A 17,006-nucleotide genomic window follows, 5' to 3' on the forward strand; every position below is an offset into this window, starting at 1 on the left:
AACTCGCTCAAACCAGGAGTGCCTCCTAAGGGTTGCCCTGGTACATGTTTGCCTGCTGCCACATCGAGGGCAGATTTAAGAATGGAGTTGGCAATGTTTTTGTCCTCTTATCACTGTCATGGCCATCTTTCTGTACTTTTCAAGGAGATGTTAAACAAGGCCCTCTTTCTCATCCCAATGTTGGTGACCATAGCGAATGAGGAGGATATTGTAGTCTGCAATCCTCCACTTGGTTGCTACTTCTTTCTCCATCTTTCTTCCCACCAGGTCTATCATCTAGCTCTCAATGCCTGGTGGTGGCCTCACTGATGTGCAGGAATTATCTCTCTTTCTTGCTGTTGTCACAATGATGGAGTCCGCCAACACATTCCCCTTGATGTAGATGGGGTAATGCGAGGAGTGCTTGCACTTCTTCTCAGTCTGCCACGTTACAGCCTTGGCTGTGGCTGGTTCTCTGAATGCTGAGGTACAAGTTACTGTTTTTGTGATGTCATCATTGCTTCCAGCACGTAACAGGAATCCACGTTTTCCTCTCCTAGTTGCATTTTGTAGGTGTTAGCCACCCTCTTGATGAGTGCATTGCACATGGAGGTCTTCTGGTGGACAGGGCTCGAGATAACTGTAGATGCCTTCCTCAGAGGATTCTCAGAGGTCTTGTCACATGTGCTCCTAATGTTCCTGTCCCTCAAAGATGGTTGAGTTTACACATATCAGCAGAAATCCTCCTGCTCTTCTTTGTGAGGATCTGGCATCAAGGAGATTTTAATCTCCAGTTGTTCGACTCTTTTGGCTCCCAGGCTTTGGGTAGTATGAGGAAACCCTTTACATAGTTGTCCAAAACCTGCTTCCTCTGCACAAATGACGCCATTGTGGCCTGAAGACAATGCTTCTTCAGTTCGATCTGAAGAGCCTGTTGTTCGATGTCAGCAGTGTCTTCTTTTTGGAGTCAGAGGCTCTTTGGCCTTCTGCTCCTTTTTCTCCATCCTCCCTTGCATGCCAGGTATTCAGAATGTCTGCCCCTATTGGTGCCCAGGTATTTGGACCCAACTGCTTGCTCTGTTTCAGCCACCCTTTCGACAATTGAGTGCTTTGACGTTGAGGTGCTCTTCATGGACTTAGAGTCTGAATCTTCCTGCTGTTTCATTACTTTTTGCAGCTTTCTGAGCGCAGCTTCATTCACTGCCTTCCTTGTGGCCTCCAGTATCTAGACAACATTCATGCTTTCCTCAATGTCCAACTCCCCTCTATGTGCCAGTTTGGTGTCCTTTTCCCGCTCCCTTGTCACTGGACAGGCCCAACTCCTTCAGGGAAAGTTGTTTCTTCTTGGTGTCTGCAATGATGTACTGTGCTAGACACTGTCTGTGCCTCACCTTCCACATTTTGGGCTGAAATTACACTCTGGCTTCGCAGTCCTCGGCATTATGGTCCTCTTGAAGGCACAGATGCAAATCTCATGAGCATCCTTCTGCGTAAAACTTGTGGCACAGAATTTAAAAAAGGTATACTCCACCTCTGCTCGCTGCCTCACCTCCATGCATTCTCCCGCCACATGCTCCGGTCTGATGAGTCCCCATCGGTGCTGAGAAGTGTCCCCTTCTCTGCTTTCCTGCATTATTCAACTGTTTTCCGCTCTTTCCTTTGGCGTTTTGTTCCCAGAAGTCATTTTCTATCAATTTCTTCAGAGCTCCTCCATCCTGCTTCCAGACCCAATGGTGGAAAACAGAACCTGACGATGGCAACCACACAAGGAACTTCCAGGATACATGTCCGATATTACAGAGAGCACAGATACCCCCAAAAGGCGGTCAAATAAGATGTCTATGAAAAAAAAGAAGAAAGACAATTCCAGACACAACCAGTAGATGGCTGAACAATCCAAAGCATGTGAATCCAAAGTATTCATGCTGCAAAACCATATTAAAATGTGAAATATGATGTGGTAAACTCCAGAATGCAGCTGCACTGGATGGGAATCAACCTCCTTAAGGTACATTAAAATTCAAGTTCATTGGCTCACTACAAGTCTCAGTTGTAGGTGAAGGTGGTGCAAGACTTCTTTTCCTTTTTACAAACATATTTTAAATACATTTGTAATACGAATGTCAACAAAGAAGTACTGTACCAAAACATGAAGCCTGATGAAAAAGGCTTATATGGATATATTAATCTGTATGCTTGTACATTAATTAACAATATATTCACACATTTAAAAAAATCTGGTTAACCAATATCTCTGCCAATTACCACATGACATCAAAGCTAACCTGTCTAAGCAAGGGTCTCTGCCAAAATGTGCATTATAAACAACTACAACAAGTCTACATCAACAATATTGTCAGTGATCATCAATCAAGCTTCAAAACTTAATGAGGGACATTTTTTAAGTATACTTGTAAATATCGCCCTACTGCCAAGGACGGAGTAGCTGAAAGTTTTGTTCTTCTTTACCATTCTTGCTGTTGATAACTTGACAACATGGTGGATCACAAGAGACTCCTTAAGCTATTAACAGAGTGTGCTGTTGTAACTGGAACAGCACTTGATTGGACCTAATCCTTCCTTCTGGACTAAAGCTTTCATATCGGGTTTGGTTAAGTGTATTCAAGCAAATCAGGGCAACTTGTGAGGGTTCCATAGGGGTGACCCTCGTCATCCCTACTGTTCAACGTTCATATATGGCCCACAGCCCATATTATGAAGGATCACCACCTATAGCTTCTGATATCTACAGCTGACATACAGCTCAGTATGTGAGCGAATGGTGAGCAATGTCAACATCTCAAAATTCCTGGAATACTTTGGACAATATCCAAAAAAGCCATCAACAAAGATGAAACAGATTTGATAATAGGTAACAATAATGTCAACCTTAACTTCATGGACTATGGATGCTAAACAAAGATATAAAGACCTCCTACTGCCATGGACAAAGTGTAGCTGAAGGTTCTAATCTTAGTTAACATTACTGCTATCAATGACATAGTGGATCATAATAAACTCCTTAGACTATTGACAGAGTTGTCTTTGGTGACTGGAAGAGCACTTGACTGGATCTAATCCTTCCTTCTGAACTGAAACGTTCCTATCAGGTTTGGCTAAGTCCATTCAAGCAAATCAGGGCAACCTGGAAGTGTTCCATAAGGTTCCTCATTGTCATCCCTACTGCCCTAACGTTCCTTTATGGCCCAAACCCCAAATTGTCTAGCGTCACTAACAACAAAAGTAACAAAGTCAACCTTGAACGTCATCAGCCATGGATACGAGACAAGGCCCACTTATAGATGTAAATGTCAAGAATAAATATGACATACTTGTGTTTTATACCAAATATCAAACAATGCTCATCTAGACACTGTTAAATATCAGGAGGAGGATGGCAAAATACCTGTAGCTCACCTTTACTTCCTGAAAAATAGAGATGTCTCATCCATCCCTTCCTTGGAGTTTGGAGGAGACCCTCTTGGACACTACCTTCGCCGAAAAGTTATATGGACAACATTATTAGAGGTGTGAAATATTCAAAACAGCAGTCTTTGAGTATTCTGCTGAAACAGGGGTTCCGATAGCTAAACAAATCACAGTCAAGTACATTAGATTTGGTGTTATCAGAAAGCTAACCGCCCACTCCCGGGCAAAGATGGAGTCCTCTTACGAAGATGGAGATAATTTTAACAGTACCCTCACAAAAAGTAGTGCAAGAGCTATACTTATTCCCTTGCCCTCCCACCATAATCAAAATCACACACAAAAAGGGAGAGAGGAAGTATGGAAGTAGTCATTTCTCGCCTATAGATTCAGGGTCCCCTGCAGGTAGTTAAAAGTGCCCTCACCCACTGAACAGTGGCATGCTTCATCATAGGGCTGCTACAACACTCTGGTGCAGACCAACACTTCAGAGTGGAACAAAAAGATAGCGTGAGGGTAATTACCCTAATCTTTAAATGGATACTTTGTGAAGCTTCCTTAAAAATAGTCTAAGGGGTTGCCCATCTGTACTTTATTATAGGGCCCCACTGGCAGGATTAAAAACAACTGGATTTACTCCTAAAACCAAAACAAAGACAATAAGTTGAAAATGTTGCAGCATGTTTTAAATGTAAAAATGTTCTGAAAAATGGTGTCCTGCATATATTCCACTGTTTATGGGTATCAGTGAGAACACTATGACAGTGTTTTAGGTAAAAATACATCTTAATTAAACAGGGTTGCTAGGGCACAGGAACTGTCAGAATCCAAAGCCTTTCACCTGTGACTTAGCAGGAGCAGGAGACTGTCCGCCAAAAAAATACAATTGAGGGACGACAAGAAATACGGCTTACTTGCAAGCAGCTCAAAACTTGCTTTAGACCCTTGTGGAAGCGTTTCTGGTTATGCATATATGTGGCAGGTTTCAAAATGGTGCTACATTGGAGACAGGGCTAAAATGTACTGCAATTTTAAACTTTTTATCACTTTTTCATCAATGGAGAATTTTACCACCAAATTCTCAAAGAAGAGCAGCAAACTCACCCGTGTTTCCCACTGCAATTCAGCCTCTTTTCGTTCTCTTGCCTCCGCTCTTTGTCTTTCTTCCAGCCTATGCTTTGCTTCTGTTGCTGCATCAATGTCTCTGATCTTTAAATTATTAGTTACATCTTTCCAGAGCCTAAAAAACATCGAAATATAATTAAAAGTGGACTTCGAAATATTTATTGCTGGTAAACTAAATTATGGTAACTTTATTTTATAAAAAGTTTTTTTTCTTTATGTAGTATCATCCTAATCTGATGCACAACATTCTTGAATTAGTACAGCAGCTTACATTATGGTTCCTAATCAAGCCAAACGGGTTGCAATTCCAGAACAGTGAATTGTGTGGCACCACAGCAAAGAAGCAACACAGTTTAATAAGCAGTGTGTTTTCTACATTGTGATCAAATAATGGAATTGGTTGTCCAGAGTGCAGTAAGCTGCTTTGAAGCTGAAGAAATTACCCTAAAGGGGCCCATCTGTCGTACAGAAAAATGCAGTTCTTTCTAATTAGTCCTGTATCTTAAACAATCACCAACAAAAGGCATTCGCTAATGTTGCCTTGTTTGACAGTGTCTGTTTGGGTTTTGGGATATACTATGACATCATTCCACAAATGGCCACTTTTATGGGTGCCTAAGTAGTACGCAACACTGGTGAGGTAGCACATTAACAGAAATCATAAAAGGTTTATTTCTTGTAAGATAAACAGCTCTGAGTGACCGTTTTATTGTTTGTGAATTAAAGTTGTCTACACATGGCAAGATCAGGGTCATTATTAAACAAACAAAAAAAGTTTACACTAAGGATAGATGTCAAATTCCTTACTATGCTCACCTCAGAGTTAATTATTGCATTGATCGGTGTTACCCACAAACATTACACAAAGGTTCTTCATATGTTGCAAATGGTTGCAAGCAACTCTCAGCTGTACTGGACAAAGGAGAGGAAGTTTGGTAGTAAGGAAGACAATATACTTACATGTTGCCTCTTCAACTCATTAAGTCTAAGGTTCCTCTGATCTAGAAATGGATATGAAAGAAGTTGTCCACTATACTTTATTTTGTGCAACAAAAGGTGGAGAATGTTCGTCTCATTCGGAACCAGGCAGACACCCTACATAGTCTAATAGAGGTGAAGACACCTTTGGAAACACTTTCAATGGAGGCTTTCTAAAAAAGGAACTGGTACATTCAGAGGTAGACAATAGAAAATCAATTGTCCTTGGAACAAACACTACTGCAGGATTCAACACGGTCAGCCATGCTAACAAACACAGAAATCCAGAAAAGCATTTAGGCAACTTCAGGACATTTATGCTTTGGTGGATATTTGGTGATTTTGTCGCTATGCAGAACCTGGTTTTATCTATTTTTCTTTTCTAAATCCTACTCTCACCTGGATCAATGGGTTTCCCACAGAACACAGTTTATTACCATTTATCTCCATAAAATGAAATTGGAGAATCAAATCAAAATAAATTCCCTTTCTCAAGTTATTAGAGCAAGGTACTTCATTCTTAGAGGTTCCACCAGGGCGCTCAATATTTGACGGCAATCTCTTATTTTATATCAATGTCCAGAGCTATATGTGCACCATCATCAGTGAGTTTATTAATGATAATGAGGGATCTACTACAATATGGATGGTGTGGTATGCCTTGAAGGGTGCAATTTGTGGTTTAACGCTTAGCTACTCTACACAAAAGAGCAAAAATGAGCAACATAATGACATTTACACACATGCCTGATGCAATTAGAAAGTGTGCATTTGTGCAGCGTCACTCTGAATTGACCAGTGCAGATAAAAAGGCATATCTTTGATCAAATAATGTCTTAGGAGATATTGTTCAAAATGAAAATGTGGGACAAAGTCTGTCAAAGAGCTCATCTGCAACAGAGTAGAATCTTTGAGAATAGTGAAGGCATCTGTTGACTCTTGGCTTTTCAGACCAGGAAGAATACTAAGAATTTGATCTGTTGATCTCTACAAAGCACGAGGTAGTGTTAAAAAATGAGACAAGTGGTGTAATAATGATCTCAATGAATCAGTACTCCCCAATCACTTATACATAACTCATACTCACTACATAAAATAAGTGATTAGGGTGTGCTGATTGATTGAGATTATTACACCACTGGCTTGTTTTTAACCCTACCTCATGCTGTCACTAATGCAGTAGTATCTTTAAACAGGCACAAAGGTAGTTTTAATCATCTTCTATAACCCTGGTTCTTACTGACCAGAGTAAAAACATATTTTGATCTCCTTGCCCAGTAGGAGCAGGGTCTCCTGTGGGGCTACAGTTGAGATCTCCGAGCCCGTATCATTTTAGCTTGGTGGGTTGGCCTGGCCTATCTTTATGCATGCCACTACTAGGTGAGTGAAGCCTTTCCTTCCACAAAAGAATATCTTTCGGTGAGAACTGAAAAACGCACACATGTATCCTCTGCCATATCCCTCTGGGTTCAAATCTCTATCCACATGCAGAATATCAATATGAAGAGTTATGAGACACTTTTTACCAAGTCGTTGAATAGTATAAAAAAAATGGGACACGCTGGGTTTAGGTCTTATTGGACTCTGTAATTTAATTAAAATAATTGTTCTTCCTTGCTATGTATAGGTCTTCAGGGCAATTCCACTGTATCTTGCTAGGACTTAATATCGGAAAGAGGAATCAAGCTAGCAACTCATTTAGCAATATACAAGACAACGATGTGCCATTCGTTAAATTGTGGCTTTCCCTTATCAAAGAGGAATAGCTCTCCCGTCTTTGTGGCAATATTTTATTTCTGCTCTTACCTTTAGGTTAGCCTTGGTCATTGGTTGTAGTAATTGGACACTGGCAGAGCTATACATTGATTATCTAAGCCATCAAAATGACTTTAGAGTAAAGGGTGAGTATGACCTAGCATACTTCAAACATACACGATTTAAGACTTAAAGTTCACCACAAGGTATGACAAGCGATTAGATCACATTGTCAAATTTAATTTATTAATCCATATACACAGCTATGGTTCAATCAAAATCTACAGACACTTTTCTCAGATGCATATGCATGGAATTGGTGCAATGCGTCCCTGGAAGGGTCTTATGTGCATATTTTGCTGTTATATAGTTATATAGTCAAGGTTTTTTAAAGGAAATTACAGCTGAGACACTATTTTTTTTACATCGCTCTGTCAAACTTAATATGGACCATAACAAGGCACTTATTCATTTACCTAGTCAGGGTACTGTAAGAAGATCAGATCACCTGCTTTCCCACAATAAGGAAGATATCTTTAAACTATAATGGCCAAACAATACAGGTCAAAATGTATCATTGCAGTATATCTTTCTGAATAATCAAACGATCTTTAAGAGCTTGAATGTTTCCCGGTTTGAGAATCCACCACTTTTAGGTGCTGCAAGACAATTACTACACCATGATGAGGTAGCACAGCTTTTAAGAAAGTCACAGAATTGCTTCCACTGAGGGTGCACGTTGGCGGACATAGATCATATATTTGTAAAATGCCACAGAATTATCTAATATTGCAAATGAATGTTAACTTAACGTAATCGCTTATTGGGCACGGTCATCATATGGGATTTAAGACTGCCATTGCTTGCTCATTCACTTTTAATCCCAGCAGATTAGTCAGGGGTATTATCCTTTGCAATAATAACTGCAAGGTAAGGAATTGTTCGCTCTTGGTTGCAGTCGATGCCGCCAACAGTATTTTCTTGGTGGAGAAATTTTTTATGTTTTGATCTCACTTATAAGGAAGTGCTCGAGTTGTCGCAAGCTTAAAAAAAACTAAAACTGGGCCCCTATCACTGACTAGCTCTACACAATGATTCCTGGAGGACTGGATGTATGAAAAATGATTGCTGGTCATGAAATATACCCTAAATCAACCACTGTATTGCACATACGTCTACTGCTACTATTGTCATATATTTTTGTCTTAGCTTTGTAATGTATATATTTTAAGAAAATAATTACCTACCTGCAGTTTGGTGCCTGTATATTGTAGAATCACATACAGTTTCCTTAGGTTTAACGTTAAAATTACATGATCATGTTCACGCTCATCCAAACCACCAGTGCATTACTACTCAGGATCCACCTCTGATTATATATTTTTCCCCCATCAGAATGTGGGTGTTATGTATAGGTAATACATCCTAAAGTAGTGAAAGTTTTTAAATCACTTTAAGAGAACCGTGTGTATTTTCCAGTTATAGCTGAAGTAGGGAGAGTGCTTGTGGATCTACCAGCACTACATTATTGCTCACCGAGCACTACATGTATTGCAGACGTGGCTAACGGAAGGAGCAAATAAATGATTTTAACACAGTTTGAACCACTAGTATCTCTCTTCACGTTTGAATATCCATTTAACTGTGTATACTGAAAGTATGGAAAAGGTCTACTTTGCAGCCATAAATATATCCAGTAAAGGAATGTTTCTCAAGTATGCGATTGTGGGGCCATTATTGTGTGTAGAATGCACGAGGCATTTCCAACAAGGTATATTTAGCATATGCCATATGCTTAGCACACCAAAATACATTCTTCAATCCACTGAGCAATCCCTGGCTTTGAGATTGGTTTGTCCCTTAGTGATGATGAGAAAGTAAAAAAAAAAGGGTTTTGTCTTACAACAATGCTGTGTTTTTTGTGTTATTTTGGACTAAGAAATGAACAAGTCAATTGCTTGTTTTATATCAAAAGATGACATCATCATTGGTAGGAAACAAGGGTGTATATGTACGACTACTCTGTCCTTGTAAATCTGAATGCAGGGCTCTTTACCAAACAAGGATTGTCATTCAATGACTATGGAAGGAGAAGAAATTCCCAATAAAAATGTATCTTCTAAGTGAGTGTTTGTAGCCTACTTCAATACAGAGGCTCAAACAATGAACCCATTAGGCTAGTATGAATTATGTGGTTAATCCTTCTAAAATGACTTTAATTACAAGAGCTCTAAATACAGATGAAGGCTGCCTATTTTTTTTTTTTTTTTTTTTTTTTTTGAATCAGTAGCTATAGCTGCCAAACCTACTAGAACGGAGCTGTATGCAAACCCACTTTGCTGTGAGATACTGAACAATATCCACTGGGGAAACTTGCAGAGGATTTACAGATAATTTGGAGCAACGACTAGTAAACCTTTTCCACTTAGCAGCATCAATGATGATTCTTACAATACAGAACTAGAACTACAAGTAAGGAACCTTCTCCTCTGCATTGTAGGATCTCCACTGATGGTCATAAATGTTAGGATAGAGCAGCAATCTTAGTTTAAGTCACCAGGAGGCAGCTGCTGCTCAGTAGGAAGAAAGAGAAAACATTGAAAATACAGTCTATTTAAATCAAGTTCCCATGATTTCCTGGCCCATTCTAGCATCTGCCTGCATGTCTGAATCTAAACAGCATTGTCTTGTGAATGTGTAAACTTATTTTGATGCTGCCTTGCAGATCACATCAATTGGTGTATTTCTTATCTAAGTTGTAGTAGCTGCTTTCCCTCTACTAGCGTGAGATTACTCTTCCCTTAAATAGGTTGGTTTTTTAATTGGTAGAATACACAGATACAGGCTAATATCCATCTAGCAATGAATTGTTAGGATGTGACTAAACCTTCTGTGGGTTGGCCATAGTTAATAGTCATTTGTTTAGTAAAGGCCTCTCCTAATATCAAGTAAAAGGAGGGTAGTTCTGTTGATGTGGATGAACTAAGAAAGAAATTAGGCAAAATAATACTTTGATAGATGTTAAAGTCAGAGCCACATGGAAGAAATTAAGGACATGTTCTGTAGGAAGCTGGCTCTGTGTATACTATCTCAAAGTGAGAGATAGTGTGCACAGAATCCAGGGGTTCCCCATGAGGCTTGACAGAGGCAATAACAGATAATACTAATGCGCTATTTGTGGTAGTGTGGTTGAGCAGTTAAACTTATCAGAGAGTAGTGTTAAGCATTTGTTGTATACACACAAGCAAAAGAAGAAACACACACTCAATTACTTAACTCCAGGCCAACAGGTTTTTATATAGAAATATATTCTGTTCTTAATTTATTTTAGAACCACAAGATTAAGCATTTAGGTAAGTACATAAATTGTAAGGTACTTCACACAGGTAAGTATGGAACTTTGAATTAAAACAGTAATGTACACAGTTTTGGCAAAAATGGCAATAAGCTATTTTAGAAGTGGACATTTAGTGCAAAAATCAACAGTTCCTGGGGGAGGTAAGTAAAGGTTAGTTTGCCAGGTAAGTAAAGCACATAGAAGTTCAGTCTAGGGGGCATAGGCAGCCCACTGTTGGGGGTTCAAGTCAACCACAAACACCCAGCACCAGCAACACAGGGCCGGTCAGGTGCAGAGGTCAAAGAGGGGCCCAAATAACAGGCACCTATGGAGACTACGGGTGCTCCGGTTCCAGTCTGCAAGCAGGTAAGTACCTGCTTCCTCGGGAAGCATACCAGGGGGGTTTTGTAGAGCACTGGGGGGGTCCCAAGCAGGCACACAAAATACACCCTCAGCGGCACAGGGGCGGCCAGGTGCAGTGTGCAAACAAGACGGCTGGTTTTGTATTGAAATCAATGGAGGGGCCCGGGGGTCACTGTGACGATGCAGGCAGGGTACAGGGGGGCTTCTCGGACCAGCCACCGACTGGGCAAGGGTTAGGGCCGCCTGCTGGTCACTACTGCACCAGTGGTTGGTTCTTCACGGACCTGAGGGCTGCGTGTGAGGTTCTTCTTCCAGGCGCCGGGTTCTTTGTTACCGGGCAGTTGCGGTCAGGGCGGTCCTCTGGTTTCCCTCTGTAGGCGTCGTTGTGGGGGTGTAGGGAGGTCGGCTCAGGGTGGACAAGTCGTTGGAGTAGCCTGGGGGTCCTCTCTGCAGTGTTGGTTTCTCTGGAGTGGTGGGGTGAGGTGAGAGTCCCTTTAAAGATGGTTTCTTCTTGTTGCTTTGGGCAGAGCTGCTGCCCATGGGAGTTTCTTGGTCCTGTGGAGTTGCAGGGCAGTACTCAGAGGTCGCTGGGCCCGCTGGATGTGTCGCTGGTGCAGGTGCTTTGAATCAGGAGACAGGCCAGTAGGGCTGGGGCCAAAGCAGTTGTCGTCTTCCTTCTTCTCTGCAGGGTTTTCAGATCAGTAGTCCTTCTTGTTAGGTCATCAGGAATCTGATTTCCTCGGTTCAGGGTCGCCCCTAAATACTAGGTTGAGGGGTTTGTTTAGGGCTGGAGGGCAGTAGCCAATGGCTACTGTCCCTGAGGGCGGCTACATCCTTCTTGTGCCTCCTCCCTTTGGGGAGGGGGGGCGCATCCCTAATCCTACTGGGCTAAATCCTCCAAAGCAAGATGGGGGATTTTCTAAGGAGGGAGTCACATCAGCTCTGGTCACCTTAGGGGTGGACCTGACGGAGTAGGTGACTCCTCCTTGTTTTTCTCATTATTTCCTCCAGACTTGCTGCCAAAAGTGGGGGCTGTGTCCTGGGGGCAGGCATCTCCACTAGCTGGAGTGCCCTGGGGCGTTGTAACACCAGCCTTGAGCCTTTGAGGCTCACCATCAGGCATTACAGTTCCTGCAGGGTGAGACGTGAAGCACCTCCACCCAGTGCAGGCTTTGTTTCTGGCCTCAGAGAGCACAAAGGATCTCACCCCAGGAGGTCAGAAACTCGTCCCTCAGTGGCAGGCTGCACAGACCAGTCAGTCCTGCACTGAAGGATTGGGCAAAATACAGGGGGCATCGATAGGATGCCCTCTGTGTGCATTTTGTAATAAATCCAGCACTGGCATCAGCGTGGGTTTATTATTCTGAGAAGTTTGATAGCAAACTTCCCAGTATTCTGTGTAGCCATTATGGAGCTGTGGAGTGACGAACTCCCAGACTTTATACGTAATATGGCCACACTGAACTAACAATGTCTAAGAATGGACTTAGACACTGTAGGGGCATATTGCTCATGCAGCTATGCCCTCACCTATGGTATAGTGCACCCTGCCTTAGGGCTTTAAGGCCTGCTAGAGGGGTGACTTACCTATGCCACAGGCAGTATTTTGTGTGCATGGCATCCTGAGGGGGATGCCAATGTTGACTTTTCCTTTTTCTCTCCACCAACACACACAATCTGCAATGGCAGTGTGCATTCGTTAGGTGAGGTGTCCATTAGGGTGGCACAACACATGCTGCAGCCCTTAGGGACCTTCCCTTGTCACGGGGCCCTTGGTACCACTAGTACCTTTTACAAGGGACTTATCTGTGTGCCAGGGGTGTGCCAATTGAAACAATGGTACATTTTTAGTGAAAGAACACTGGTGCTGGGGCCTGGTTAGCAGGGTCCCAGCACACTTCTTAGTCAAGTCAGCATCAATATCAGGCAAAAAGTGAGGGGGGGGGGGGGGACTGCAACAAGGAGCCATTTTCCTACACAGGTTTTCTACAAAATCTTGTTGTTGAAGCTTTGAAAGCTCTTCAGTAAAGCGAATTTTAATGTCACAGATTTCTCAAAGATATCTTCCAAGGTAAGTCAGTTCACTGGCAGCTTTTAAATGGATAGCTGCCGTACCACACATGTTCCTGACATTCGCATCTAGTTGCTTGTTTTCTCTGTATAGCGGAGTGCCCTCTCCAGAGCTGAGGCATGTCTGCGTCTCACAAACTGAGTTACAATAACCAAATGAGGCTTAGTTTCAGCTTTTAGAAAATCAGAATTATGTTGCTCCATATTTCTTCAACAGGCCCAGAGTGGTCACTATTACAGTAGCAGGGGAAAGGAACTTCTCTGCTTTGATGTCAAGTAGATCAGATACTACAGGCAATAACAGTTGTGATGCTGCACTCAGCTATAAAGTTGCTACGATTATATTAACAGCCAGCTGTGGAACCCTCCAGAAGAATGTTCAACTCCGTTGCTTCCCTGGCTAAGACTTTGTGAAAGGCTGTAATATCGATGGGAGAGGCATGGGAGTGAGATGTGATTGGTGATGTAAGTGTAGAAGATGAACAAGGTTTGTGAGTCCAAAATAGGAGATCTGTGTCTTTTTCACCTCTCCAGTGTGCCTAGGGAGATCTGTGGCATTGTCTAATCTTCCGTAGTGGGGATATTGATGTTGGCCTTGATACCATTCTAGGAGGAGACAGTTGTGAGGGTTGCAAAGGAACCTGTACTGAGTCCTCAAAGTGGATTGTTGGCCTCAGTACTCTGCAAGTATGTCTGCGGATCCAGTCTAATAGGATGAGTCACCGTTTCAAAGGCTTTGAAAGGCACTCTGTTGTCCAGAGTCACTGATTAGATGAAAATAAATGGTGTCAACAGTTATGAAGAATGTAGTGGCAACACAATGGCAAGTGATACAATTGATGACAATGGAGTAGTCATCATTGATATCAACATTGTAGGGGGTGGCTGGCTGTTGCATCCTCTCCAGCCCAATAGTATGCATAAGAACACACCACACACGAAGTTCAGAATTAACATCTTTACTCTTCAGCGTACAACATGTGACTAACTCATAATATCCTCATAACTATTAGGACCACACCCTGAAACTTCCCATATCGATTTCCTTCATAAGGCTGCCCCTATGTACAGGGTAGTAACACAAAGTTCTAAGACACTAAATCTGGCCCTTCGTTAAAGAAAAAGACACAAAAAAATACAGGAACAAATAGTATCATCATATTTTTTTCGATCATCCGCCTAGGTGGATGCACAGTTTGCCAGACCGCATGGTATGAGGTAGTTGAGCTGTATCTGGGATGGACCCCAGGGGTACAGGGTCAGAATCTTCAAGGGTGGCAGTTTCCTGTGAATCAGTAAGGACTGATGTTCAATGAGACAGATGTGGGAAGTGAGCGAAGTCCCTTATTATGGATTTGCCAGGATGATGCATCATTATCATATGTCCCTTTCATTTCACAACTTTTAAAGGTTCAAATTCAAAAGGGGGGGTCTGTCTTTCACTTTCATCTGACAAGGACTAAATCACCCTCATTGAACATGACATCTTGAGTATGACAACGTTGATCAGCATCACCTTCAACCGATGCTTCCGAGCAGTGTCAATAGCACAAATCACATCATCATGTATAGTTTGTTCAGGTGTCCACTGTGGTAATTTGGTTTTTATGCCTTTCCCGAACATCAGAGTGGCAGGACTCTTGCCTGTAGTGGAATGAGGGATTGACTGATAAGCACGGCGGGCTTTGCATAACGACTGACTCAAGTCAAGTCCCTCTATTGATGCATGCTGAATCACCCGTTTCAGGATCTCTATAAATCGTTTGAGGCCACCAAGGTGTGTTTTTTCTGATGTCTTTTGTAAAGACCAGCTAGAAAGTCCTTGAACTCTTTGCTGTTGAACAGAGGACCATTGTCAGACTTGAAAATGTCTGGTATGCCCCACACTGCAAAGATGTTATCCAGCCGCTTAATGACTTTGTTGTGGGTTGTGGATGACATGTCTTCTACCAGAGGAAACCGCAAGTGTTCGTCAATGATCACCATACGGTGATGTCATTGGCCAAAGAACCAAAGAAGTAAACAGCAATTCTGTCCCATACATGTACAAGGAGATCGGCCATTAACTGGGGATGCTTAGTCAGCTTGGTAGACAGGCAGTTGCATAAATGGCACTCCTTTAATTCCCTCTCCCCTTTCTCGTCCCAGCGAAGGAACTACATGTGATCTCTCAAAGCCCTCTTGATGGCCACAATGGTCTTCATAGGCTAGCTGAATCACTTGCGGTCTCAAACTCACAGGTCAATCAATCGATCGGGATTTGCAGACTGCGGCTAATCACCCGTAAGGGTATCAAGGCACTGACAGGTATGACAATCTGGAGATGCCCGCAGCCCAATCCCTTTGTTGGTAACACACAGGTCATCTCAGGCATTGCAGTATTTTTGTAATTTGACATCGTCACTTAAAGGTTCAACACTCCTTTTCCAAGACTGGATTGCCATAATGTCCTGTTTGGTAGAGGCAATGATCTGCTCAATGGACTTAGCTGCAAGCGTGCTGGACTTTACAATTAAGTTGATGTACTCCTCAGCAGTTTTTGACGTTGAAGTGTGCCACTGTAAAGGTACTCATAAGAAATAATCAGCAGCGCTTTGATTTTTGCCTGGCTTGTGCACAACTGTATAGTCCTAACCCCCACCTCTTGATGTGTGGAAGCATCCTAGCTTTCAGAAACGCTTGGTGATCAGTGACGATTGTAAAATGTTTTCTATACAGAAACACATGAAAATATTCATAGGTCCATACTACCACCAGACTCCCCTGTTCCTGCTGGGAATTGGCATGTTCTGTGTCAGACAAACTTCGGCTGGCGTATGCCACGATCAGTCTCCGAGCATTCAGATGTCCACTATGCTGAGCAAGAGTTGCACTCAAACCCACCAGGATTGCATCAACAGTGATCTCAGTGCGCAATGTTGGATCAAAGTAAGCCATCCTAGTCGCATTTTCAATTGCATGCTTTATATTTTTAAAACTGAGGTCACATTCAGTGGGCCATCGGAACAGGACATTTTGCTTGGTAAGGTATTGCAAAGGGGCAGTCACTGTGACAAAGTTACAAATGTATCATGAACAATGACTGGCCATGGCCAAGAAAAACTGCACCATAGTGTCATTTTCGTGGAGGGCGGGTGGCTGATGGTGCTCTTACCTTGGGGTAATACAAGGTATTTTTAGTCATCTGGATCCCAGCTTTTATCAAGTAGTTTACTTATTAAGAACTCCCTCCTGCACTGAATCTATCCAGTGGTTGAGTCCACCCTGGTGGCACTGTCCTACCAGGGTGGAGAGAGGAAGCCGATGATGAAGCATGACACGAATAGGCTTGATATCCTGTATGTAGACCTCAAGAGGAGGCTCTTTTGAAAGGGAACCAAAATTGGGCTTCTCTGATGTAGCAGCCACATTTGATTGTGTTATGTTTTTCTGATTCTCTAAGGGGGTGTGTGACTGTTTCTTTCTCCTTCTTCTCTAACTATATATGATTGAAAGTGCTCTTACCTTGTCAGGACCAGGAGCCATGCCCCTATCAGAAAATACATGTCCAAAGAACTTGAGCTTTGTCTAGTGAATATCACACTTTTTAGGGTTTAAGGTGAAGCATGCATCTGTAAGTAATTGACACACCTATTTGTGGGCCTTATCATGCTTCTTCCGGGTTGCATGTAGTACCAGTATATCATCACTATAACTGAAGGCATTTCTCACAGGCTGACTAATCCTACATATGCTACCTTGGAATATTTATGCAGCAGAGGACACTCCAAAGCTTAACTGTTCGTATCTAAATAAAGCAACAGGAGTCAAAAAATGTACCTGCAGTTCCCTTCCAATTCAAGCTAATGGCAGCCTTTGTTTAGATCGACGTTACTCAAAGTACGGCCCGCGGGCCGCCAGCGGCCCCACGGACCGACCTTGGCGGCCCGCGGAGACGTACAACAAACGGCCTATGATAATGGCCGCAGTATGT

General features: G+C 42.4%; 1 protein-coding gene across 6 annotated transcripts in view; it reads right to left on the reverse strand.

Annotated features, from left to right (window-relative positions):
• OSBPL9 (oxysterol binding protein like 9) overlaps positions 1-17,006 on the reverse strand; it is an 875,847-nt gene that overhangs the window by 36,245 nt on the left and 822,596 nt on the right. For all 6 annotated transcript variants that reach the window (XM_069232680.1, XM_069232678.1, XM_069232679.1 and 3 more), the window contains one exon: positions 4,510-4,645. In XM_069232680.1, coding sequence (XP_069088781.1) covers positions 4,510-4,645 — 136 coding nt within the window. The remainder of the gene's footprint in view (positions 1-4,509; positions 4,646-17,006) is intronic.

Source organism: Pleurodeles waltl, chromosome 4_2, assembly GCF_031143425.1.
Source record: "Pleurodeles waltl isolate 20211129_DDA chromosome 4_2, aPleWal1.hap1.20221129, whole genome shotgun sequence".
Classification (NCBI taxonomy): domain Eukaryota; kingdom Metazoa; phylum Chordata; class Amphibia; order Caudata; family Salamandridae; genus Pleurodeles; species Pleurodeles waltl.